General features: G+C 39.5%; 1 protein-coding gene across 3 annotated transcripts in view; it reads right to left on the bottom strand.

Annotated features, from left to right (window-relative positions):
* LOC5570339 (triple functional domain protein) overlaps window positions 1–27,590 on the bottom strand; it is a 298,245-nt gene that overhangs the window by 261,419 nt on the left and 9,236 nt on the right. For 2 of the 3 annotated variants that reach the window (XM_021843783.1, XM_021843781.1), the window contains exon 2: window positions 14,708–15,796. In XM_021843783.1, the coding sequence (XP_021699475.1) occupies window positions 14,708–14,886 (179 nt within the window). In that variant the 5' untranslated portion in view covers window positions 14,887–15,796. Of the gene's footprint in view, window positions 1–14,707; window positions 15,797–24,941; window positions 25,051–27,590 lie in introns of those variants that run through there. The other variant, XM_021843782.1, reaches the window with a different exon arrangement.

Genomic DNA, 27,590 nt, shown 5'->3' with positions numbered 1-27,590 from the left:
TGAAATTTTTGAAGCGTGTACGAAACGCAAAGAGTCAAAATGAAAAGACAAATTAGTCGTGCACGTCTCTTTGGAACTTAAAGAGCAGCGCGTGTAGCACCGACAGAGATTTGTGTCGCACTTCATCCCTGATTCTAAGATCTATACTCCAAGAAGTTCTAGGATGGCTCCGAAGATCTCTTAGATGCAACACAACAATACAAAACCAAAATCAAAGCAACATATTGCTCTGAGCTTCTTTGATGATTCTTACAGTTTTGATTCATATTACGGACAGCTTCAAATTCCGGACACTGCACTTTGTATGGGAAACATTTCACACGAAACGTTTCAATTTTTGTCGTTCAAAAGTACTCATGTTTGAGTCTCGATTTGTTAAGCATTTTCCATAGATATCTATGAGATTTTATAATGTCCAATTGCCTTAGACATCTCTTTGGTGGCTTGACGATTTCAATTGATGATTTGACTTCTCCAATTATGATTTCCATGGGATGTCCGGAATTCAAATCAAAGTGTCCGGAATATGAGACGAAAGCAAGGAAATGTCCGGAATAAGAATCAGAAAAAGCCCACACATTTATGTTTATTTCAAATTATTCGTGTTGTAGAATCAAACTATTCACTCACCATCCGAAAGTTTAGTGCATGTATACAGAATTATTTGTTTTATATGCTTTTGGATGATTTATACTTCACTGAGTCCTTAACCCGTATAGGCCTGAGTGAAAGCAAAAATTCTAAAACCCTCACCGCTCAGCGAATTCTTGATGGATTCAAATGATTTTTTGTCAGTATACTGGCACACATATCTAGTTTCTAGAAGTGGACAGAGGAACGCGGAAATATTCCTGTGGCCAGAATTATTCCGGTGGATCACTGGGTCAGGTCGGGTGAGAAGGGTACTGTGTGTTTGTGCCCCTGGAGGTAGGCAAGTTTCAAGTCACAGAGAATTTCCGGAATCGGTTATAATGTGGCCAATACATGACGAAATTTTAAGAAAATTGCATCAGTGTAAACTTTTTGAGAAACGATTTAATTGGATAACTATGAGTTCTGCATTTGATTAATCCTACAAAAGACCATTTTCGGGTCTCGGGACGCCTCAAACTCACGATAAAGTGGCCAATTTGTATCTGAACATTTGTGTCAAGCTTATAGGAACGCATTTTAGTGCACAATTATGTTCGATTTCTATTTTTCAAGAATTGAAACGGATTAGTATCCAACAAATCTATAGCCGGTTCTTCCTGGCATTACGTCCGAATGGCCACATGCGGTACATTTTGAACGGTGCAAAACTCTTCATTTATACTGTTGAATATCAGATCTTAATGATTGATGCAAATTAAAATGATTGTCGTAGCAAATAAATAAAGGTAACTTGGCATGTCCCAAAAAATAGCCCTTTTTTACCCGACTTGACCCAGTGACCCACCGGAATAACTCCGGCCACAGGAATATTTCCGAGTTCCTCTGGCCACTTTTAGAAACTAGGTATGTGGGCCAGTGAACTGACTAAAAATCATTTGAATCCGTTAAGAATTCTCTGAGCGGCGAGGGTTTCAGTATTTTTGCTTTCACTCAGGCCTATACGGGTTAAGTGTCCGTAATATGAATCAGAACGGTACATAACGCTTGTAGATCTGGAGAGAGTAGTGTTTGATCCTTTGGTCGTGTCGCTTGCTCCTGCGTGAACGGGTTATGCGGTCAGGATCAATCGCGTCGCGCTACGCATGGTAGAATAGCGTCGCGGATCGCGGATAGCGATGAGCGTTCGATGTACAATGCGTTTATCGAATAATATTACGAATTCGGTTGGGCACGAATATATCATGGATCGCATCACCAAATACAGGTGACTTGCAAATCTTTACCTAATCCCACTATGGACGCTTAACATATGTTTGAAGTGTTGACATTTGGTCAAATGGACGTCAAAAGTATCTTATTTTAGCAGAAAAACATTCGAAATAATCGAAATTCTGGGTTGTTTCGATTTGTTTGGCATTTATACCAGTATCAACATCGTTTGGAAGTTTCATCAATCGAATAATTCGAAACACAGTCAAAAGGTGCAATTCTTTACGAAGCATCTTGTGTTTAATTTTGGAAAACCTCCATGATGCAGTGAATTAAAAGTGCCTGGAGCAAAACTCCCTACGTTCCAGAAGATTTTGGAAATTTCTCAGAAAACAGCCCGGAGCTGCTATCGAGATACCTAAAAATTAAAGCGAATCGAACAATCATGATGGCGCTGCCGGTATGAATTTTCCGGGGCCAAAGGAATTTCACGGACGCACACACCAAAAAAAAAAACAGTGAAAAGGTAGGGCTGCAGCAGTATAATATGATGAAGTTAAACCGATTGGACAGGAAGAGGGCAGTACCTGAGGTTGGTCGCCACAGTGCCACGGTCAAGGGAAAACATATTTGGGCAACCGCCCAATAAAGGTGTAAATCGCTGGAGAATTCTAACATCCGAAGCGAGTGCGAACGGTTAAGTATGCCGGGAATCCGTTTTACGAGGGGTTCATTAATGAATATGTTCCCAAACTCAAATTGTACTAATTGGTAGGTGCTTGAAGGCATTATATACCATAAACTTATGCTTTCATTTGTCTTCACGAATGAAAGTATTTTGACATAAATTGAACATTTTCGGTAGATTTCTCGTATGTGCAGAATACCATTTTGTGATGCTCATATTTGCCTGCTTGAAATCGGATTATATTACACTGAAGATTTCTTCACGAGTTCAATCAAGAATTCTTTTACAAACTTCCTAAGGGATTCCTCCGATATGTTTTTGTTCAGAATTCCATTTGAAGACACCGACACGTTAATGCTTCCAGTGGACGATTTGCCCTTTGAAGGAAGCACCACACTAGACAACGGACTAGCATGCAACGCCCAGTGGCACAGTCGAAATACGTTTTCTGTCGAAAAGTTTTCTGGCTGAGGCGGGAATCGAACCCACACTCCTTGACACGATGCGGCTAAATGCTTGGTAACACTAACCGCACGGCCACGAAGCCCACGATTTAATTTAATAATTTTCCTAAGGATATCTACAGAAACTACTACACTAGCAATTTCTTCATGTATTTCCTCGAAAAAGAATTCTTCGTTAATTTATTCGAAAAAGAAAACCTTTAATCATCTAGAAATTCGTTCAGCGATACGTTTAGGACTTCTTCAAAGGTTCAACCAGTAAATTCTTTAACGATATGATCAGAAAATAATCTAGATATTTATCAGGATTTCCTCCACAATTATCAATTCATTTGAGATTAAAATTTCTTTAAATAAATCAAGAATTACTCTAGAGATTCCTCCTTTTAAAATTCGACTAAAACGTTTGAACTGTCTACTTTTATCTCAGAAAATTAATTCTTTCAACTTAGTGGTCGCAAACCATCGACTATCACACAACCATCAATCTTCCCCTTGCAAATCGAACACTGCAGCAGCCTAGCAATCACGACATTTAAAAATCATATTGGAGCCAACGGATTTTCGATCGTTGGTACGTGCGGGCTTGTTGAATCGGGCTGGAGCCTTCCAAAACCGAGATGTGAAGATGACGACGGGACGGATATGACCAACAACGAACCTTGTTTTTATATTATTTTCAAGAGCACATACCTCAACATTCGTGGGAACTGTGAGTATATGGGGAGAAGGGAAAACTCCGACAAAGAGGAACTTGGCTGCATTCATCACTTTTGCTTCCCTTCTTGCGGTATTCGGTTTCTTGCCGAACTGCTCTTAGTGCATGGGCCCTGAAATATCATCTTCAACCAGGTCGCTGCTTTTGTTCGATACCAACCGTAGCACTATGGGCCAGAAATCAAAATTTCGTGAAATATGTCCAAAACATTTTTTTGGGAAATGAATTGTATGAAATGAAATCCTCATGGGTAAGAACATGTAAAATTATATACCGACGATATCAATCAGTTTATTACATAATTTCAGGGAGCCTTCCTTAGCCGAGTGGTTAGAGTCCGCGGCTACAAAGCAAAGCCATGCTGAAGGTGTCTGGGTTCGATTCCCGGTCGGTCCAGGATCTCTTCGTAATGGAAATTTCCTTGACTGCCTTGGGCATAGAGTATAATCGTACCTGCTACACGATATACGAATGCGAAAATGGCAACTTTGGCAAAGAAAGCTCTCAGTTAATAACTGTGGAAGTGCTCATAAGAGCACTAAGCTGAGAAGCAGGCTCTGTCCCAGTGAGGACGTTAATGCCAACAAGAAGAAGAAGAACATAATTTTAATTTACTAATACTGCATTTTCGGCATATTTGAAAAAATGATTGTTTGTTGTAAAACATGGCAAGAATAATTATCGGTTATGTAAACAGTGTAAAGATGAAAGCCTGAAGTTCCTTATTTCATTTGCTACTAAACTTATTTGCATACATGTGATTGTCAAAATAACTGGCATAGGCAAAACATTGATTAATTTTGGAATGCTTTGGAACTGCAATTGTCAAATATTGGTCGAATTTCATTTTTGAAGAAGTATTTTAATACACTTTAATACATAGTACTTCAGAAATCTTTCTGCTTTCCTTTCCCTATGTGCTGTAATATTTTATATTTTTAACAGACATTTTTGCTGAAGTAACGTCATAAGAGATACTTCCGGAAATCCAGATTTTCACCGGTATTTGGTGGCCATAGTTTATCTCCATGGGTAAACCTCAAAACTACAATAGTATTTGACCCAGTTCGTCTTCAGGAATGGAACTCTGTCAATATTTGACAAAGTTTATTCCAAAGTTGACCAAATTTTTGCATATCTCAGTTAAGCTGACAACCATCTAGCAACTGTTCTCAATTCAATTCAAAATGCATCTCACTCGCACCAAAAAAAAATTTCATGCGTAGGGTACATAGCTACTTGAGCGCTTCCATGATTCACTTTGGCATGGTGGTTTTTTCTCGGCCGAATTGTCTGAAACATTGCAATTAGAAGCACTTTCTATACGACGCATATTGTAGTGAAATATGAGCTCAGTAGTTTTCAAATAAATTCCGCTGCCCAAGTGAATCAAAAGTGCCAAGAATAAGATCCGGCTCCTTTGTAGTTTGTATTAACTTCAGATTGATGTTGATGCATTGTGAAGAATTTAGGAATTTTGTCGCGAAATTGCGATTTCTGACCCATAGTGCGCTGACTAGTGCGGGTTTAAGAGATGCTCGTCTTCACTTAATCACGACTAACGATGCGAACAACTTTTCAGAGGGACATAAAAGCGCTCGCGGCGCGTCATAATAAAAGATAACCAACCACGAATGTGTGCAGCCAGCGCGGAGAATAGCGCCTTGACTTGCGGGCTCTAACTCAATTTGGAAAAGTTGTCTGTCGCACACAAACGCTCATGTTATGCTGGATTGATTCATTCAAATTTTAACTTCTTTAACCGAGCAAATCCGTCTGAATAAATCAATTTATTGAGAAAAAGAGGACACTAACCAATAGAGAAATCGAGGATGATATGATTCAGTATCTGTTGGCGTGGGAGTATTCGGAATTCCTTGAGCAGCAACACCGTTGTTCCGGGTGATGAAAGTGCTAAAGCTAAATATATTTTTTATTCATATTTGTTCGATATAATTAATTTGGGGATTACTTACAATTTGGTCCGTTCTCCTATCCTTGGCCAACAAACAATCAGGAATTCCCTGTTTAGCTCTAAATTACTATAAATGCAATTTTCATTTCAATAATTTCTTTATAAATTTCAAATTTTAGGTTACTTACAACTATAAACTTCTAAGCTGCTGAGTCATACAATACAGCCTTTTTGATGGACAGATTTGGACCCTAATCTAGATAATTAAATTCATTCGGAATTAGTTTTATATAATTCGTTTTAAGCAGAGTACTTACAATAAGGAAATTTTAGATTTAGATAAATATTAAATTGCTTGGCAAAATGCAAGATTCCGCAATTATTCGTGTAGTTCAAGGTTTGCTTTTGTTTTTCTAACTAATCGAGAGTTTGACACTCGCTTCAAAGTGTCAGCAGCAGAAGTGTTGACAAGCGTGAAAGATCGAAGCGACGCGGTACTATCAATCCGAGAGTTATTCGAGGGACCGGCGCTATCCACCGTAACATCTCCCCGACCCGTAAGCTGCTCCGGCTTCTCCGGCGCCGCCTTACTCTCAGCTATGTCCAGGAGCGCCAACTTAGCAATCGGCCGTCGAACTAACCCTGTCGCGGTCTGCAGTACAGCTTGACGAATACGGCCATCACTTCCCTTTACCACTTGTACGACTCGTCCTCGGATCCATCCGTTGCGTACTTGGTCATCTACAATGATCACTAGATTTCCCGGTTGTATAGCGGGCACGTCCTCGAACCACTTGGTTCGACGCGTCAAGTCCGGCATGTATTCCCGTACCCATCTTCGCCAAAACTGGTCCACCATAGCTCGGTACAGGTTCCACTGGTTCCTGCAGGCTTCTCTGGAGTCCACCAATGTTTTTGGAGTTTGCACGACACCATTCGAACTCAACAACAGGAAGTGGTTTGGCGTAAGCGCCTCCTGCAGTTCTCGCTCGAGTGGGATGAAAGTCAGTGGTCTCGAGTTCACTATGCTCTCCGCTTCTGCAACCAACGTCGCCAAGGTCTCTTCGGTTGGAATTCTGGAAGTGTACATGGCCGCTAAAGCTGTCTTCACCGATCTCACTAGACGCTCCCATGATCCGCCCATGTGGGGAGCGGCCGGTGGATTGAAAATCCATTTGGTGTTCGCGTTCGTAAACGTTTCAGCAAGCTGTTGATCGATAGCTTTCTTCTCCCTCTCCAACTCGTTGCTACATCCCACAAAATTTGTTCCTCGATCACTATACACTTCTACTGGAGCTCCTCTGCGCGCAATAAATCTTCTAAAAGCCATCTTGCACGATTCGGTGGACAAAGAATGTACAATCTCCAAATGCACAGCCCGGATTGTCAGGCACGTAAACAACGCTATCCATCTCTTGGCATTGCTTCGATTCACACGTACAACGATCGGGCCAAAGTAATCGACTCCCACGTACGAAAATGGACGCTCGAAAGCCTTCAGTCTAGCAGCAGGCAGCGGAGCCATCCGAGGAATTGCTGGCGTCGCTAAAAATGCGAACCTTTGATGGTTTCTTCGGGTTCAGAACCACTCCGAGTGGCAAGTACCATACACGCCGCGGGTCGACCTCCTGTAGTTCCTCCTTCGTTGCCTTATGTATATAGCCTTTTGTCTGGTACTCCTGGATCTGCCGATGTACATTGTCGCCTATCACAGGATCGCTTCTCATGCGTCGTTCCAAGCACTGCAGACGCTTGACTGCCATAGGGTAACTATCCGGAAACTCCACATGGTCGAACTTCCAGAGGAGCCCTGTTTCGAACCGCTTGCCAACTTGCTTAGTGGTTGCTTTGAGAATTTCGTTGGCTCGTTGCACTTCATCAGACTCCGGGCATGCAATGGCTGTAATTCCCAAGGATTCGACGCTGAAGAACTGAGTCACCAAGTCGTGTAGTGTGTCCTCATTCCGACATTCACAGATGTGGAAAGAGTGTGCCTGTTGTTCCGATTGCTTAAGGTTCGTTCCATAGACGGTCCATCCCAATCGGGTTTTTGCTGCAATAGGCTCACCGGGCTTCCCTTCGCGCAGTTTGAGTGTGGATGTAACATGAGCGTTGTCATTACCTATCAAGATGCGAGGTAACGCCTCCTCGTAATCTTGGATAGGCAACCCATGCAAGTACGGGTATGCTTCCGCCAGCTTTGCATGGTGTAATGATTGTCGTGGTAAATTCAACTTTTTGACCGTTCGAACGTCCGACAGTGCATGTTTCATTCCGTTGACCCCAGAGATTTGCAACGCAATTCGCTGCGACTCGTTTTCCGTTCGTTTCACCTCAGCTGTCCATTGCAGACATAGTGGAAGATGTTCACCGGTTACTCCCAGCTTATCCACGATTTCTTGCTCCACCAGAGTTCGCTCTGACCCATCATCAAGAAAAGCATACACAGAAACGGATTGATTGTTTCCGAAAAGCGTCACCGGAATGACGCGGAAGAGAGTTGTCTTTCCCGCATAATGGTGATTGGCTACTGCCTTGGACTCCGGCATCGGGTCCTCCTTATGATCTCGCTTTACTTCTTGCTTGTATTGCTTAGAATGCAGTAGGGGGTGGTGTTTTAGTTGACATCCATCGACTTCACACCGCTTGTATATCTTGCACGGTCGCCGCCCGTGAGAACCTAGGCAATTCCTACACAACCCGAAATTCAGGATGACCTTCCAGCGCTCATCCACACTTTTATTAGAAAACTCTGTGCACTCCTTTACTCGATGCTTTGGATCGTGGCAGATGAGGCACGCTGGAGTATGTTTTGTACTTTGATCCATTACATCATCTTTCCCCGACTTTTTTAGCTTCGAAGGACCTTCTGAGTGTGCTGCGCAGAAATTTTTGTCACGGCTGCCTTTTTCTGGTCTTGTTTCCCGCTGTTGCGGCGGCGTTGGCCTTGGGCCGTAATGCAATGTCACGTCCGTTGCTGCACGCACCAAAGTGGACATGTACTGTGCGAATTCTCGAAGGCTCACCTCTCCGCAACGCTGTTTATACAATGACCAGTCCAACTTCATATTGGCTGGCAGTTTTTCCACTAGCTCAAAAAGAAGCATTGGATTCTTGAGATGGGCTTCTTGACCACCAGCTTCCAAATGGTCACAAAGGTTCTGCACTGCCATTCCGAAACCAATCAGCGTGTCTAATCTGTCGTGTTTCGGCGCTGGAACTCCTCGGACTTTCTGCAGCAGGGTGTGAATCAACAGCTCCGGTCTCCCATATAGCGTTTCCAGTGTAGCGATGACGTACGGTACACCTCCGCTTCCGAGTAACCACATGCCTGGGTTGTATTGTTGTAGGAGCTGATGAACAAGGGCCAATCCTCTGGGTTGCCCGAGAAGACTGGTAGCTCCTTCGACATCACATGTCTTGCTGCCAACTGCTGAGGTGTCGATCCCCAAGTTTGAGCTGGGGTGGCGGCGACAGAGTACTGCCGTTCTGACCCTCGCTGTACATCGGGAATCGAGCCCAATGGGAGTGTCGGTAATACAGAATGTTGTGGTCCCAGTCTCTCCCGATTCTCTGAATCCACTCGGTATGTTGCTCCCGTCTGAGAACGCCGCGAATGTACCGACTCATATGCCGATTTGTCTGCAGGACTTCGGTGTTGAGGAGATAATTCACTATTCACTGTAACTGATTTAACCCGTTGGCCAATATTAGCTGTGTTTACTCCACCACTGGGAATCACTACCGTGTTACTGTTCGACGTAACTGCTTGATTTCGACTGAACGAGGGAGGTATGATATGGGACGGTTTCGCGGGTATCGTCGCTTTGTCAGATGAAAAAGAGCGTAGCGTTAAAGAGGATTGGATTTTAGGTATTTGAAGGGTATGGCTTTCAGTAGTTAGTGGTTGGTGATATGGGGGGTAGCGCACAGTGCTGTAGCGAACACCGCTCGGAATATCATTGCGAGTATTGGGATCTATCTCAACTATGCTCCCTAACATACTAGCTGTTCTATCTATAAAACCTCCTAACGCTGGCTCAACTGAAGTCTGGTTCAATAACATACCTTGTGCTGTTGCATCTATAATGTTACCTTCCGCCCCGATATTGAGAGCTACTTCTGTTTGCACCACCTCGTTGACATCCGCTAGCTGTTCGGTCATCGTTGAGGATCGCGGATAATTTTGCGCTTGCTGCCATTCACGCACCTTACTAACACTGCTCTGGGCGGATGAAATGCTGCCTCTATCGCTCTCTTGGTCCAACAGTTCTTCTTCTCTGCACCGGAATGATTCCTCGATGATGTTTTCCTCCATTTGCAACCGTATTTGGTCCAGTTCAGCTTCCTGCATCTGCTTCTCCTGCTCATGCCTAATCAGCTGCTCTCGACGTGCTTGCTCTATACGTTTATCCATTAGAGCTTTTTGTGCCTCGAGCTTTTCCAACTGAAGGCGAGCTCTCCTAGCTCTCATGCTGGGAGTGGACGATACAGCAGACCTGGCTCCGGACAAGTTGGAGGGGCATCGGTGACTGGTTTCAGACGCGGCGTGTTGCAAATTCGGGACGGTCGGTGCAGGTCTTTGACATTGCGGACAGATGAATGTGCGATCTGGTGCGGCTATGCTTTCATCAACATTCACACACTCGTAGTGCCACCAAGATTCACATTGACAACATGCTACCATTCGCATCGTATCAGGCCCGTTGCAAGCCAGACAGCGTGGCCTACGTCCTGGGGCACTGCGTGTAGCCATCGGCATGACGGCAAATTCTTTAGTTTTGTTGGCGTGGGAGTATTCGGAATTCCTTGAGCAGCAACACCGTTGTTCCGGGTGATGAAAGTGCTAAAGCTAAATATATTTTTTAATCATATTTGTTCGATATAATTAATTTGGGGATTACTTACAATTTGGTCCGTTCTCCTATCCTTGGCCAACAAACAATCAGGAATTCCCTGTTTAGCTCTAAATTACTATAAATGCAATTTTCATTTCAATAATTTCTTTATAAATTTCAAATTTTAGGTTACTTACAACTATAAACTTCTAAGCTGCTGAGTCATACAATACAGCCTTTTTGATGGACAGATTTGGACCCTAATCTAGATAATTAAATTCATTCGGAATTAGTTTTATATAATTCGTTTTAAGCAGAGTACTTACAATAAGGAAATTTTAGATTTAGATAAATATTAAATTGCTTGGCAAAATGCAAGATTCCGCAATTATTCGTGTAGTTCAAGGTTTGCTTTTGTTTTTCTAACTAATCGAGAGTTTGACACTCGCTTCAAAGTGTCAGCAGCAGAAGTGTTGACAGGCGTGAAAGATCGAAGCGACGCGGTACTATCAATCCGAGAGTTATTCGAGGGACCGGCGCTATCCACCGTAACAGTATCTACTAAAAAAAACACGAAGTTTAATAAAGTGTAGATAAAAATAAAAACGGAAACACCAAAGCAGTAAATTAAGTACAAGGTGCCCTTAACTTTTTGATTTTTTTTTTATTTATAAAGAATTATTGAAAGCATTTGCCAAAGTTTTCTTTAGATATTACCTCGAAGATTTTTTAGGAATTCATCCAGGGGTTCTTTTGCTATTTTTTTCTAGGAATTCCTCCGAGTTTTTCTGGGCTCTTACAGAAAGATCTCTTTTTTAACCCCTCTACCGGCAGCTTCATTTGTTACCGCAATACAAATATTCAAACCTTGATAACTTTTTTGTTTCTTGATATTTTTGCACCATTTTTTCACAAGTTTTTAAAAAAAATCCTTCTTGAGCTTAACCTTGAGCTTGATTGGCCGCCCGTGATTGCTACTCCAGTTCATGCGGGAGTGTATGGGTTGGGGGAAAGGCATGGCAGAGAGGTTTGCTCTTTCGTTAGCAGACTGCCTATATATCAGGCGTAAGGAAAGGCGTGCTATAAATATGATAGAGTGAAAGCGTAGGGAAATGGTTTCTTGTCCGTCTCTGGTTCTAGCGTTTATTATAAACGGACAGGGTGTGAGTGTGATAGATTGAGGAGAATGGAAGATAGAAGCAAGTGAAAGATACAACTACAAAGTACGAGGAAAGGGATTGGCCTGGGATTGAACTCATGACCTTCTGTATATGAAGCAGAAGCGGAAGCCATTAGACCACCAACCCCGTCAAAATGTTTAGGCCCGTGCGTACACCACGCGCCTACCGACGCCTTTTGTGAAATAATGGTGCAAAAATATTGAAAAACAAAATAGTTATTGAGGTTTGAATATGTTTATGATGCTGCCGATCAGTGGTGATTCCCTAACCTCTAATCTACCTGTTCCACGAATAGAAATTCTTGAATTTCAGCAACAAATTTGCATCTATTGAGAAGAGATTTGTTAGAAAGGACGATTCCAATAATTTACTGTTTGTTTTATATTCTAAATTTACCGAATTAATCCTTTTTAGTTTCGTAGAACAGGTACAAAGTGAGATTACGAGGCGCCTCTGCTGCCGATAGAGGGATTATTAGGGGTTTCGGCTAAAAAGATACTTAATATTCATTGCTATACATTAATACTTTCCGAGTATTTCTAATGGTCAATCTCTTAACAATTTGACAATTGTTGAAAAAAAGGTTTTTCTCTTTGTTTACTTTTTGAAGTTTTGGCCTTATCAATAGTTGATCTTAAAGTATTACTTTTAATTTCATTATATGAATTTTTTTCTCGTGAATTTAATCAGAAGTTACTCCAGGTGCTTTCCCGAAGTTGCCTTCAGGCATTATTACGAAGAATTCTTCAGGAGTTCGTTTAGTGATTCTTTTACGGACTTCTTAAGGAATTTCTCTAAAAATTTCGTTCAACATACCTTGAACAATTAAATATGAAAAGATTCCGCCAGCAGTATTAATAAATTTCTCGAAAAAACTTACAAAGAATGTTCTCAAAGAATTTATAGAAAATTCATAGAATATTTAAAAAAATCTATAGTAATCTCTGAAAAAACCGCTGTAGAAATTCTCGATGATGTCCTAAAATGATCTTTGGAAAAAACTTCTGAGCTCCTGGAAAAGTTTTGATGGATTTTCTAAGTTAAGTTAAGAAAAATTGAACATCAATCGAAGCCCAGGATAATATCATGTATGATTTTTCAAAAAAAAAAAAACTGGAATAACTGTTGTTGTATTTATTGGTGCTAAACCTTAAAATAAATTTCAAAGGATCTATGAAAAAACTGCCTGAATAAAAGGCAGCTGAAATTTTAAGAGAGATTTGTGGATAACTTATTTAAAAATTCCGGGAAAAGTTCTCAAAGGTTTTCAGGGATAATCCCAGAAGGTATTTTTAGAACAATTTCGGGGGAATTATTGGGTGTGTTCTCCTGGAAAAAATTGTGGAATTTCCCGCAAAAAAAAACAAAAGAAAAACGAAAAGATTCCTCTACGCATCTCTTGAAAAATCCGTGGATTCCTGGGTAAATAAATGGGAGAAAAGTCTGTAAAGATGTCTGGGTTAGTAATTCCCTGAAAGTTTTCCATGAGGAATCTCTATAGAAATCATAAGCAGAACTTCTGAAGCTTGCTTGCGAAATCTGAGGAGAAATTTTTGATACACGTTATTTAAGAGATTTGCATTAAAATATTGACCAAATCTGCCACCAGCCCTACTACTAAAGATCGAAAATACCTTTGCATCTTCACAATAATAACATGAAGGGTATTCGAGATGGAAGAGATCCTGGAGTCACCTTTGGTTGATGATACGATAAGTGGATAATGAAGAACTCGATTGGCGGTATTATTTGATCACTGTACTGCGCGACCTCTAAGCCTAAGCGAATGATACTTATTTGTATACGTGCAACGTTTTCAATCTTTATGCTTATTAAGTACTAGCTGGTCCGGAAAACGTTGTATTGCCACGAAGTAGGATGTTCGATGATGTCATACAAAACAACCGCACAAAGCGACAGTTTATTTATTTTTTTCTAGTTTTTCCGGATTTCCCGTATGTTTGCTCAACACACGAACATGTCGCAATACTTTAAGGGGCAAGATCCGTCATCAATTTAAGAATTTTCAAAAGCAGTGTTTTCGTTCAAAATCATGAAAGTTTACTTGAAAATGTGTTCAGTTTATTCTTTTCTCCAACCGAAGCACAATGAGCACATTTTCGTCGAATAAATTGCAGTTTTTAACAGAAAAACGGGTGTTGAAGTTTTAATGATGACGATGTTTACGATGACAGACTCTTAAACGTTAGGAATATAACAGTAAAAGAATTTTGACAATCCATTTACCCGTTCTTAAGCCTGTGACAAACAAACACCATTCCATTTTTGTAGAGAAAATATTTTTTTCAAAATATATATGTTAAACCATACAGTTTACTGTGAATCAACAGTGAAGTAACAGATGTTGCTTGAAAGTAGCATACCGTCCTTGTGGTCTTGTGTGTTATCACAAGCATGAAACGAGCTCACCAGTTGGTTATCTACTCTGACAAAACTTCTTATTAACGAACATAGACAGAGATATAAAAGCGGTTTCGTCATCATCGGAGGCACGATATAACTTCAAGAGATAACAATTAGTTCTCATAAGGATACTGGGAGACTTCACGGATTTGTATGGTAATCTTCGAAGTTCTGGATGCAGGTTTTTGTATTTTTATGGAAATTTTCGAGATTGTAGTTGAATACCAAGGATCTTGGAGATTATACCAGATAAACGAGAAAGGTAAGAAAATAGTTTGTAGTTTCTCTAAATGCTGGTGAAAATCCTCTGTTTCCAAAATGAGTTTATGGATTTTGGTAAAAATCTGTACATCCTTGATTTTCGTTTAATCTACAGGATTACCGTACAAATTTATATTTTTTTCATTAGCTTCAGTAATATGGAAGCATGAGTAGCAAACATTGAAACTAATTACATACAACTTGTAGTGTAGTAGAATTTATCAATGTCTTTTTATAATGGTATCTATAAAAAGACATTGATAAATTCTAATAAAACTCGATTTAAAAAAAAAAGATTTTAAAAATCACAATGTAAATGACTATTATAACTTTCAGAAGTAGATTTCCGCAACAACTAAGAACATTTCAAACTAATCTATAACTAACATAATGCAACCCCTGTGACCCAACTCACCTCGGTATGCCGATGAAGTAGCTAATGACCCGTTTAATGTCCTCGGGCTTGACCCGCTCCCGCTTGGTGGTCGCCGGGAAGCAAATAATCGGTCCGCCACGGTTGTCTCGGCCACCGGAAAGCAGCGCGAATCGTTCCTGCAGCAGTGGCAGAATGTCCAACGCCCTGACGCCGTCCATGGCGCTGGCCGTTCGCACGTTTGGTCCCACGTGGAAACTATGGAACCTAATCCCAAAACGTAGCTACTATGAATGAACGTTTTCCGTTTCTTCTCCGAGACCGGTTACGAACCGATTCGCAACGAGTTTGGCGCACTTGATGTGCTCACTGAACTGAGATCCCGCGGTACTGTTACTGAGTTTAATTATCGGATTCACTTGTTTCGCCTTACTGGACTGGGGGCTGGATTGATTGAAGTATAACAACACATGCTGCTACACGGAGTCACCGAATCACCGAAGGGAATACACTCTCAGGGTAGTAGTAAAACATCCATTTGAATAGCGAATCACTTCTCCTGAAAAGCCGCAACAGGCCGGCAGCCGTCGATTTGCATCGTTTTTCTTCCGTCGATTTTTATTACACTCGTTTAATAACAACAACAAAAGCCACAATTAATACGATTCGCGTCGAGATCCGCGACTGCCAAGAGAAGGAATCGCGGAACGCTGCGAGATTTTAAATTGCTCATAATTCTTTTTTTGTTTTCTCCTTCCGAGTCCCTCCCAAGCCCACTTGCGTCCACAAAGTCTGCGCTGACTTTTGTTCGGACTCGGAAATCTCGAGAGCTCTTCTTCCCCACACTGCTTGAATTCCGTAACTTTTTTTTGCTCTGCTTTCTGTTACTTTTTCGGTTTTCTCAACACTCACTTCAACTTCACTTCGATTATCTTCTTCAATATTATTTATTATACAAAATGCTCTCACACCAGCAAAGCCAGATATTACACTCTGGGAATGTTTGCACTTCTCAATCTTGCTTCACCGTTCGCCGGTAGCATCATGATTATCTTCTCGGGGGTAAGTAGGTCCGATTCTGCCTTATCGGGATATTCATGAAGATTCCAGCGCTGCTCTTCGAAAATGATCCTGTTGAAGACACGGTTTATTTTAGGGGGTATTTTTTTATCTTATGCCCTGAACTGGAAGCAAATCAATGTCGAAAAACAAATCGATTGGCGTGCGTTTACCATTTAGGAAATCCGAAGATTTAACAGTTCTTTACAACGTAACGTGCCTCTAGCAGGGTGACCAGTAGAAAGTCAATTTCAAATTCCCGGTTTTCTTTCGGTTTTTTCCCGGTATTTCAAAAATATTTCCGGTTTAATGATATAGTAAGAAACATTATTGCGACTTTTTTTACCATTTCAAACGAATTTTAATTAAGAGTTTTTTGGTCATAAACCAAAGCATTTCTATTAGGGGTAGACGGAAATCAGATATTTTGCTGCGCATTCACATTTTCTAGGCCTTTACTGATTCTGCTAAATTCCAGTTTGATCTATGAAACGATATTTTACGACGGCTACTTTAAGTAATCGTGGAATTTGTTATGAAAAAGTTCAGTGTTAAAAAAATATGACCCTTGTTTGTATGATGGGATCGAGTCAATCTTTGAATGAATCATAGTTTAAATTTTAAACGGTCACAGGTATGGTAGACATCAAAATGAATTTATCAATTGTTCAACTTTTCGTTCCATGGTCATCAGCATAGAATTGGTTGTTATGTTTTATCCTAACAAATGTAGAACATTTTCCCATGGCAATTATTTCTGATAAAAAATAACAGTCTAAACTGTCTAACTGAGATGAGTTAGAATTTTATATTATTTTTACCAAGCCCAAACAAGAAACGAATGGCAAATCTACAATGAATACCATAGATTGTGAACGCATTTAATTTGTTCTTAGTGAATAACAAGCTTGCTTAGAGAAATTTATATTGCTGTTTGCATTTGAGGTGCAAATCTTAACTAAATGTCCTCCAAATGCGGTAACACAAACCAATCAAAGGACACCTAGCAACGATTATCTATATCACCGCTGACCTAGATAGAAAAACCAATCTTTGACATCGCATTTCTTATGGAAAATCTTACCGCGTTTGGTGTTCCCGCATTTGATATTTGCGTTTCAAATGCACACAGCAATAACATCCACGCATTGTAGTTTTTAACATGCATTGCTTCATGAAACACTTCGCAAGATATTTCTTCACTAAAAGTTTTTAATTTACTGGCTATTTATTTACTGGATTAAAGCAAGTAGTAACATTTCTCGCGTTCAGTATCATAAGGGCGTAACTGCAGTGATCGATTTATCTTCATCGATTTACTCTTTAATTAATAACTCGGCCGGGAGTGACTGTTTTAATCTGATTTTATCGAATAAGTAGAAAGCACTCATCGTCCTTCTTCATACTGCGTTGCAAAATGGGACAAATATCGTTTAATTTTTAGGTATTACCCTAAAGAGAAAATCGACGAAGAGAAATCGATCAATGCAGATACGCCTGTATGGTATTAAACGCGAGATTTGTATAAAGAATATGTTCTTGACATTATTGACTAACTTGGGATTCGAATTCTGTTGCTTTTGGAAAAATCCACTGAAGTTTAGATCGTGCTGGTTAAAACATTACTTGGTATGCAAAATTTTCCCCGTGGTAATTAAAATTCCCTTATATTTCCCGGTTTTCTTCCGGTGATTCGAAATTCACGGCTTTTTCCCGATTTCCCGGTGCGCTGGTTACCCTGCTCTAGGAAACCTCAAGTCCGAAAATACACGTTTGATTAGGCTGACCATACGTCCCGTATTTAACGGGACAGTACCGTTTTCATCACCTTGATGAACTGTCCCGTCGTTTTAACAAAAATTCTCAAATTGTCCCGTTTTTTTTGAAAGCTGTGAATAGTTACTATATATTACACAACAGTTAAAAGCAAAAAAAAACAGCAATATAATAAACAGTTGTTATTTATTTTCGGAGTTTTATGTCATATTTTTTCCAGTAGTTTAGTTATATATCAGTTCCTCATTCAAAGTTAAAGTAAATTTTTAGACAGTATTGTTCGTTTAGTTGAGGAATAGATTCTCGTGCATATTTTCAGCGTGGAAAAATAAATACTCACACGTCAGTTTATATGGCACTTTCATAGAATCACGCAACTTGCATTCAATACCTATACAATCCAACATAATGCGTTACATGTGCGTTATTTGTTGGTTTTGTTAGCAACGACGCCATCCAATATCTGGCAAACATGGTGGGAGAATATTTTGGTGTGACAAAATTATTTAGGTGTGAGTATTAGAGGGCAAATCCTCAATATATTCTTCTAATTAACTTTTTGTCTATATGTTTTTAAATATCCCAATTTTTGGTATTTCCAAACCATGGTTGGGTGTCATTTAGATATTGTTTATATAAGAATGTAATAGGTTTAAAGAATCCTGGTTCAGCAATTTCAGGTCATTCATTGATATCTTGTATTAGTTAAATCTTTCTGTGATAATGTAAAAAAGCTCTTGAGAGCTCGCACTAAAAAAGCGAGAAAGTAGAATGAAAGAAAAGAGAAGTAGAGAGATATTCAAACTTGTACCGAAAAGGAGAAATACAGGAAAATAAGAAGTTTAGTGACAATCAGCCGGACAAAACGTGTTTTCAATTAAGTCCTTTAAACCTTGAAATCATATTCCTCACATTTTGCCTGCTACTTAACTTTAGAATAAACCTTAAAGATTTAATATCGAGAGAAAAAATGACGAAGTTATATGTATTTAATACATATTTCAAATCAATGTTCTAGGCCCCATATACACTATCTATCGAACCTTGTAAATTATATTAAACAACAATTCTGTAGTGGAAATTGTGAAGTATTAGAACGTTTTACCTCCATGATTTGATCAGAATAACGAAAACATTTCTGTCTTTCTTTTCTCAATGCAAAATTCTACTAATAGGGCAAACGCTCCCTTAGTGGAGGTAGCTCCAATAGTGGAGGTAGTGTGTTTTGACATGTTTCGCACTAATTTATGGCTATGTGATATTTTTCTATGATGTACGATGCGAAAATAATACAAGTTATCGAAAAATATTCATGAAATTTAACCGTTAAACTATTTAAAACAATTATTTTGCTTACATGTTTTGCTCCTTTTCACCTATAGTGGTGCATCGGTACCCATAGTGGAGGGTCCCATAAGAAATCAATGGATTGCGCCACTAAAGGAACCATTCTTAAAACATACCTCCACTAAAGGAACAGTGTTCCTATTATTGGTGCAAGGCTTTTTACAGGGAAATTTCAAATGAATCGTGATTTTTATACATTTGAATGATAGAAGGATTTGAAATCTATCGACTGATACGTTAAAATCATATATTTGATGATTTTATCACCGTGGTTTAGCAGTTTTCCCTTAGATGCACCACTAATGGTACATTTGCCCTACAGAATCATATTTTTCGCATTGAAACGAACTTTTTAAAATAGACGAATCTCAGAAATCATTCAACAAATTTCTAGGCAGTTTCCGAAGTATTTTTTTTTTTTCAATAAATATTGTATAGATTTATCTGAGAGAACATTATCTTCTTCTTTTAAAATCCGTTGTAGTTCTTCATTTGTCCCGTTTTTATCCGGATAACTTATGGTCAGCCTACGTTTGATGTATAACTACTATCTGTATGGATGGATAGCAACTTGGTCACTTAACCCTCTAATACCCAACCCCGCCTTTAGAAGTGCTTCGTGAAGCCCAAGCAGGACAGTTCGGTTTTGCGTCGTCCGATTGATTTTGCTGACGGATTCGCGCGTATTTTCGTTGCCGGAGAATTTTTTTTCCCCATGTTTTGGAGCGTCTTGCTGGGTAGTGCTTCGTGAAGCCCAAGCAGGACAGTTCGGTTTTGCGTCGTCCGATTGATTTGGCTGACGGATTCACGCGTATTTTCGTTGCCGGAGAATTTTTTGCCCCCTGTTTTGGAGCGTCTTGCTGGGTAGTGCTTCGTGAAGCCCAAGCAGGACAGTTCGGTTTTGCGTCGTCCGATTGATTTGGCTGACGGATTCACGCGTATTTTCGTTGCCGGAGATTTTTTTTCTCCCTGTTTTGGAGCGTCTTGCTGGGTAGTGCTTCGTGAAGCCCAAGCAGGACAGTTTCGTTTTGCGTCGATTGATTTTGCTGATGGATTCGCGCGTTTTCGTTGCCGGAGAATTTTTTTCCCCTGTTTGGGAGCGTCTTGCTGGGCAGTGCTTCGTGAAGCCCAAGCAGGACAGTTCGGTTTTGCGTCGTCCGATAGATTTTGCTGACGGTTTCGCGCGTGTTTTCGTCGCCAAAGATTTTCTTGAAAGCGTAACTTTTATGTAATATTAAAACAGACTTTGTATGGTTTGTCACTATAGGTGTCGGCATTACGCTCTTTTCTTATACAATTTAATTATACATATATTTTTCTCTTTTTGACATTATTAAAAATTATCTTTTGAATTGTTCGACATTGTGAATGTTGACGTATTTTCTAAAACTTCTACCATATCGAGACAAAATGCACAGTAATACTCATATGTAATTTTCAAACAAACTATGTATGGTTCGTCACTACAAGTGTCGGCATTATTCCTGTTTCATATAAGTTAAAATATATACATGTAATTTTCAGTTTTCGTCATTAATAAAAACCTCTTTTGAATTGTTCGACATTATAGATGTTGACGTATTTTTTTCCAAAAACTTCTCGAGACAAAAATACAAAACTAGCTTTAAATACAAGTCGTATATTTCCCCCTTGTCCATGGATCGCATCACTGACCAGAGGTGACTCCCAGATCTTTTCCTCCCTCACTAATAAACACCCTTCCCGTGGTGATTGTGGAGGTGCAGAGGTATTCTCGGTCTCTAGAAGCAACAATCATTACACCCTAACATTCCTTCCCCATCCCAACTGACTGTAAGGACTTGGCCGGCGCCGTTATTGATCAATAATATTAGATCTGCTAAAATTGCACTTCGAGAGTAAGCGGAAACTCCCATCCCTTATTCATTTGGATCGTAGTGCAATTCTTACCAGTTCCGATCAATCACGGAGTAGCAACCATTGACATGTACAGTCAGTCTATGCTATGCTATGCTATGCTAATACCCAACCCCGCCTTTAGACGGGGTACACTTTGGAATTTTGTGTATTTTTTCGTAGCTCGGAAATCAAAATGATTTTATTTTTGGCTTGTACCTTGACTCATAACACGCATATAAGAAAAGTTTTTATGACTTTTGAAACTTTTTTGTATTTTTAGAAATTGTTTGAAAAATTGCATTCTTATATAACCTACAAATGCCTGGGCTTCATTTAACGTGTAATATAAAAAATCGTACCTATTATATTTTTCTGCGATTAATCTATCACAAAAGAAGAGCCTGGTGGTATTGAAATCATTTCAAACCTGTTTTTCCGTTAGTTACACGGAAAATAAAATACGCTCCGAAAAAAAAATAAAAATTTAATATTTTTAAAAATACCGTAACAATTTATTTTTTTATTATTGCCAAATCAACAACTAGAAAAGGCTTCAAGAAAAAATGAAAAAAGCTAGGGATGTTCAAAAATAAAAATTATAAAAATCAAAAACCAAAATTTAAAAATTTGCGAATAAAAATAAATAAATGCCCAAAACGTGTTTAGAACGATTTTAGATAACGAAAAATTATACTTAAATAAAAAATAAAAATTTGGGTATTAGAGGGTTAATAATGTATTTACGAAATGACAAAAGTATAATATAATGATGATCTGAGAGAATATTTCAAGAAACTTTGAAAGCAATCCTTGGAGCTTGAAGCAATTTCCAACAAATTATTGAAGGATTCTTTATAACAAGGATTTTTTAGTAATACCCGTATCTATTTCTGAAAATTCATGGAGGAAACTGGAACAGTTTTAACGACACTATCCGCAGAAGTACATGCAGGAGACTGTGAAGAAATTGAGAAAAAATCATGGGAAAACCTTTGGAGAAGTCATGGCATGAATTGCTACAAAATTTACTGATAAATATTACTAAAGAATTGCTGCAGCAATGTTCGAAAGGATCCCGGGAGTTATGTTCAGTAAAATAGTAGGGGAGCAATGTTCAATTAGGAGCTAGTAACAGTTTTAGACCATAACGAAAAAAAAACAGTTTTAGCCAAAATGTAAAATGTCATGTTTTTGCGAAAGCCTGATTCAGCGCGCACTTTTCTCACAGAGAATTTTGTGCTATCTCCTATCAGGACATGACTAGACATATTTGAACAAAATACTTCTGAAGGTCCTAATTGAGGCCGGTAAAGTATTTCCTAAATACGATCTAAACTGAGTGTTTTGTCGAATCATACCATCACCTTGATTTGGGTCCCCTCGCATTGCTCGATTCCGGGCAATGAGAAAGCGGACGAACTCGCCAAGGTGGGCGCTATGGAAGGCGATATTTATGATCGACAAATCGCCTTTGAAGAATTTTTCACAATTGCTCGTCAAACCTGCAGACCTTGCTCAGTTGGCAACAAAAAAGGGATAAAGGAGATTTGGGCAGGTGGTTACATTCCATTCTCCCGCAGGTGTCAAAGAAGTCGTGGTTTAAAGGGATGAACATTAGTCGCGACTTTATCAAGATAATGTGTCGGCTGATGTCCAACGACTACTCGTGAGGCGCGCAACTGTAATCGATCGCTCGCAGATAATAATCGATGTGGTTTTGGAGCTTTTTTTGTTCCGCTTGTCCACCTCGTATACCCCTTCCCGTTTTTTGGATGTCCACCTTGTTTCCCTCGAAACCCGTTTGTTTGCACCGTTACAGGTTGTCGTCATGTCCACTCTGCGTTAACCAGCAGCAATAACGCCTCAACAATATGCTGCTGCTGAAGATCAACAAATAAACCCAAAATTCCCATCCCTTCCGAAAATGATTGTATTCCTTAACCCGTATAGGCCTATGTGAAAGCAAAAATACTAAAACCCTCACCGCTCAGCGAATACTTAACGGATTTCAATTACTTTTTGTCAGTATACTGGCCCACATATCTAGTTCCTAAAAGTGACCAAGGGATCTCGACCACAGGAACGTCGGAGATATTCTGGTGGGTCACTGGGTCAGGTCGGGTAAAAAGGGCTATTTTTTGGGACACGCCAAAATGTCTTCATTTATTTGCAATGGCAATCATTTTAATCTGCATAAATCATCAAGATCTGATATTCAACATTATAAATGAAGAGGTAAGCACCGCTTAGAATGTACTGGATGTGGCCACTTGGGTTTAATGCCCTAAAGAACCGGCTATAGATATAAGACAGTAGAGATCAAACATAATAATTTACTGAAATGCGTTCCTATGGGCTTGACACATATGTTTAGATACAAATTGGCCACTTTGTCATAAGTTTTAGGCATCCTGGGGACCCAAAATGGTTATTTCAAGGGTCAAACGAATGCAGGAAACATGGTTATCCAATTCAATCATTTCTCAAAAGGTTTACGCTGATGCGTTTATCTTAAAATTCCTGTGGCCACATTATAGCCGATTCAGGAAAATATCTGTAACTTGAAATTTGCCTACTTCAAGGGGCACAGAAGTACAGCACCCTTCTCAGCCGACCTGACCCAGTAACCCACCTGGATAACTTCGGACACATTCGATATTCTGGAAATCTTTTGGCCACTTTTAGAAACTAGATTTGTGTGCCAGTATACTGACAAAAAAAAATTTAAATCCGTTAAGTACTCGCTGAGCGGTGAGTGTTTTAGGAATTTTTCTTTCACTCTGGCCTATACGGGTTAACGACAAAACTGCGAGTTTTACGGTTCCCCAAAACAAACTTAGTTCTATAAGAAACAAATAAGATTTTGTAAATAAATCTTTTCAATCCGGCTCCGTAATGCCTACGAGCACTTGAGCCTGCTAAATAAATGATTTAGTAAAAAAAAAAGATTATAAAACGAAGCCAAACCTCGAATTTTCAAGAGCACTAGGACAGCGCTCTGAACTGAACATTTGATTGTTTGATCATCACCAGAATACAACCAATCCATCAAATTTTTACCGCGATTGGTTGGCAGGTTCTCCAGATCTGAGAACTTAAAAATTCGAAGTTTGGCTTCGTTTTATAATCACTTTAACTATATTAATACCTGGGGGCTTGTTTCATCCGAAAAAATGCGAAAAAATGTAGAAAAATTCTTTAGGGAATCTATTTTTAAATGCCTAATTGAAAAAATCAACAGACGAACTCATTTAAGTAATTCATAAAGGATTTTTTGGAAAAAAAAAATCCCGATTTTATTTTTCTTGAATACTCTCGATTAAACTTTTAGTGATTTGCTTGGAAGAATTTCTATTCCTGCATGAGTTCTATGAATCTATGGAAGATCTCTTAGAATAATAACTGAGAAAATCGGTAGAAGAAGTAGTGGAAAAACTTTATTGGTGAGATTCGTGAGATATTTTTCGGAGTATTCCCTGTGTAAATTATTCGAGGTAGTAGCGTTGAAATGCCTAAAGATTTCCTGGAACAAATTCTGTAGAAATTCCTCTAAGTATCCTTTGTAGGATTGCCTGAGGAATTCCTGGGATCGGAGGTGCTTGAAAGTATTTCAGAAGAAATTGCAGGAGAAATCACTAGATAAATTCCTTAAACCTGTGCGGAAATTACTAACGAACTTATGGAACGGTCACGTAAGAGACTTTGATGGTTTCTCTAAAGCTTGTAGAAGTTTGCACCAATATTTACCGCCAGCAAAAATATATCAAAGTGGCTTTAGAGACAATTTGAGTTAAAATAGAGACTTTAGACTTCCCTTGAAAATAGAGATTATTGGGCGACTTGTATTAATGTAGTGATTATGTCTCAAAAAAGAGTCCAACTATCAGACCAAATTTTGTTGATTTGAAATCTGAAGCCAAGTTTCATTGACTAAAACACAGTTTGGCCATAGCACTTCTTAAATAGAATTCATACGATACCGTTATTGTTCATTAGTTTAGACTAGAAACACAACATTTTCGAAATATCAATTAACAAAAACATCCTCACGTTAGTTCGCATGACGTCCATCATCGATCGACAAAACCGTCCGGATTTCCGCTTCGTGGATTGGTAACACACACGCCCGGCTGTCTCGATTTGTTATTATTTTGTCTGCAAACTAGGTATAGGTGTAATATGAGGTTGCTCGCGCTCGGATTCGAATAATATAAACCATTTTCCTGCTAGCCACTGATGATGGATGGGAATAATTTCGTAATCAAACACTCGGCAGCGCTATCTCCTTTTTTATAATGGCCCCATCGTAGAGGAAATATTATTGCCAAACCAGCATAATCCGTGAGCGAGCATATTGTACCTCCTAGAAACACGCGCACCAGACCAGGGCGAACTGTGAAAATTGAATGGAACACAGTAGGAAAAAAAATCAATCCACCGAATGTTCGCTTTCTTCTTCGCTTTTCGCTTCAACGGAGCCAAGATTCTTGAACCTCGGCTATTTTCTCTTCACAACTATACGTAAACCATCATCCCCACTTGGAAGTTGGAAAATTTATGTAGGTATTTTCACTTTGCTTCACCAGAAGGCCTCTTCACATTCCTTGGTAGATCTTCGGATCACCAGATATCCAGAACTGAATAATTCACTATTTGTAGAATTCACACAGCTTTAAAAGCTTTTCCCTTCAGGGTCTAGCACCCGAAATTTCACTACCAATCAACATTCGAATCTTCCTTCACGGCAAACCGAACGAAACTAAACCGAATCGCGATCATCGACGCCAATTTCCGAGCGTTTCCAATCAATCTTCGACCGTCGACGACGAGTGGCACCTGAGGAAAAACTTCCGGAAAAATGCGTTGTTACACACGGTGTGTGTGGTAAGGCTGGCAAATTTTCATCGACTCTTGTTTCTTTCTACATAGCTGCTGGTCTCCGCAGAGCGAGTTACTGGAGCGCTACAACACCAAACCAACACCCGTCTCCGTCTTGTGTATCTACTGACTGACTGTCACGTCCCGACGATTCCGCCTCCCGACCACCCCATCGCGGCCAATGGCAACTCCAGCACCAGTCTCTTATTCGAAACCGCACCGCGCGCGCACACCATTCTGCACATACACAACAGGGCCAGAGGCGGTTCCAGCTGGGGCCCGGGGAGAAGATTCGGAGAGGAAGAATTCGGCGTTTGAAAATGTTACAATTTAAAAAAGGGTTTTTCTATAATTAAAAATTGCAGCATGCCTATAGCCTACACTTAGGTACCATTTAATAAAGCGACCAGACGTCCCAGATTGTGCGGGACAGTCCCGGATTCTAATTACTCTTCCCGCATCACCAAGCGTCCCGGAAAACGGTTCCGGATTATTCACAAAAAATAATGAAATTTGTACTTCAAACTAAAAAAATGAAACGACATTCATTATTATGCGGAAATTTAAAATTAACATCGACATGATCATGCTTGACGGCCTTCTCAATACAGCTCGTTTTGGAAAGTTTACAAGATTAAGATGGCTCAACTGGATTGAATCCAGTGGGTTTTAGTCGATATATGTATAGGACTTTGTTCTTATTCTTAAAAAATGTATGTTAAAATCTTTTCATTTTTTTTTTTTTTATTTTCTTTTTGCTAGTACAATTTGTTATCGGCTTTGTAAAGTGTAATACACGTCTGAGCATACTCAATGAACGACTTAAAAAATAATGTTTACAAAATATTATTGGAATCATTACACAATTCTATTCACACTCAAAACGCCTAAATAAAGAGACCAAGGAGAGATCACACAGGTACCAGAAAATAAAAAAAAATCAAAGGATTTTCCAGAAAAAAATTCCAAAAATATGTTTAAGATATTCACGAAACGCAACGCGGAACAAGTCATAACACTTATAGTTCTTACTATCGTCAAAAAAACTTAAAAAATACCTTTCTGTCGACCGGTTTCGGGCACGATGTGGCTTATCTACGGGACAATGTCCGACTGATGGCGTTTTGTACTGCTACTGAAGTGTCGTTTTCACCAGATCGAACAGATACGAAACGATCGGAGAATCGTCTTCATTCATCAGCGGTCCTAGGTTATGGATCAATAAAATAACCAAAACGGCCGCTATGGAAAGCATAGATAGCGCCACCGTAGCCTTGTGTGTTTGACAGAACAGCAATGCTGTCACAATGTTAAATCCCATACACAGTGGCGCCTTTGTTTTGATCGGTGAGCACTTGCAAAAACTACATTCAATGATCCATTGCTGATGAACATTGATTCCCATGCGATTAAATGCGAGGCTTTTCGTACACTTTTGATGAGCTTCGCACTTTCCCAATCTATTTCGTGGTTGGAATCTAACGCATGAGCTGCCACACTGGATTCGTTACATTTTTTGGATGCTACAGCATTTCTGTGTTCTTTGAGGCGAACTTGGCGGGTTTGGCCGATGTAAACTGCTGGACAGTCTTTACATGAAATCCGGTAAACTCCCGATTGCTCATCGGGTGGAACTTTGTCTTTGAGGTTGCATAATAAGTCACGCAAAGTTTTGTCGCTTTTATTTAAGATGTTGTCTACTCGTTTACCGAAATGAAATTATTTCATATATATATCATATTTCCAAGTTTTTCCAGGCTTCACAAAATAATTCCAGGTTTATGAGATAATCTAGTTTTGTATGGTTAAAACAAAACAATGACAAATATGAAGGTGTTTACATCCAGTATCCATTTATACACTTCTAGACATTTTTTAATACACGTTGAAGCTTTTCCAATATCCAACATTCCAATATTATGGTGCAAGCAGTACCAAAGTTCATGTTTAATTCGAATGAATTTTATTTGCCAATGATGGCGTCTTT

This window comes from Aedes aegypti, chromosome 2 (genome assembly GCF_002204515.2).
Source record: "Aedes aegypti strain LVP_AGWG chromosome 2, AaegL5.0 Primary Assembly, whole genome shotgun sequence".
NCBI lineage: Eukaryota > Metazoa > Arthropoda > Insecta > Diptera > Culicidae > Aedes > Aedes aegypti.
This window is presented reverse-complemented; position numbering and strand designations above follow the sequence as displayed.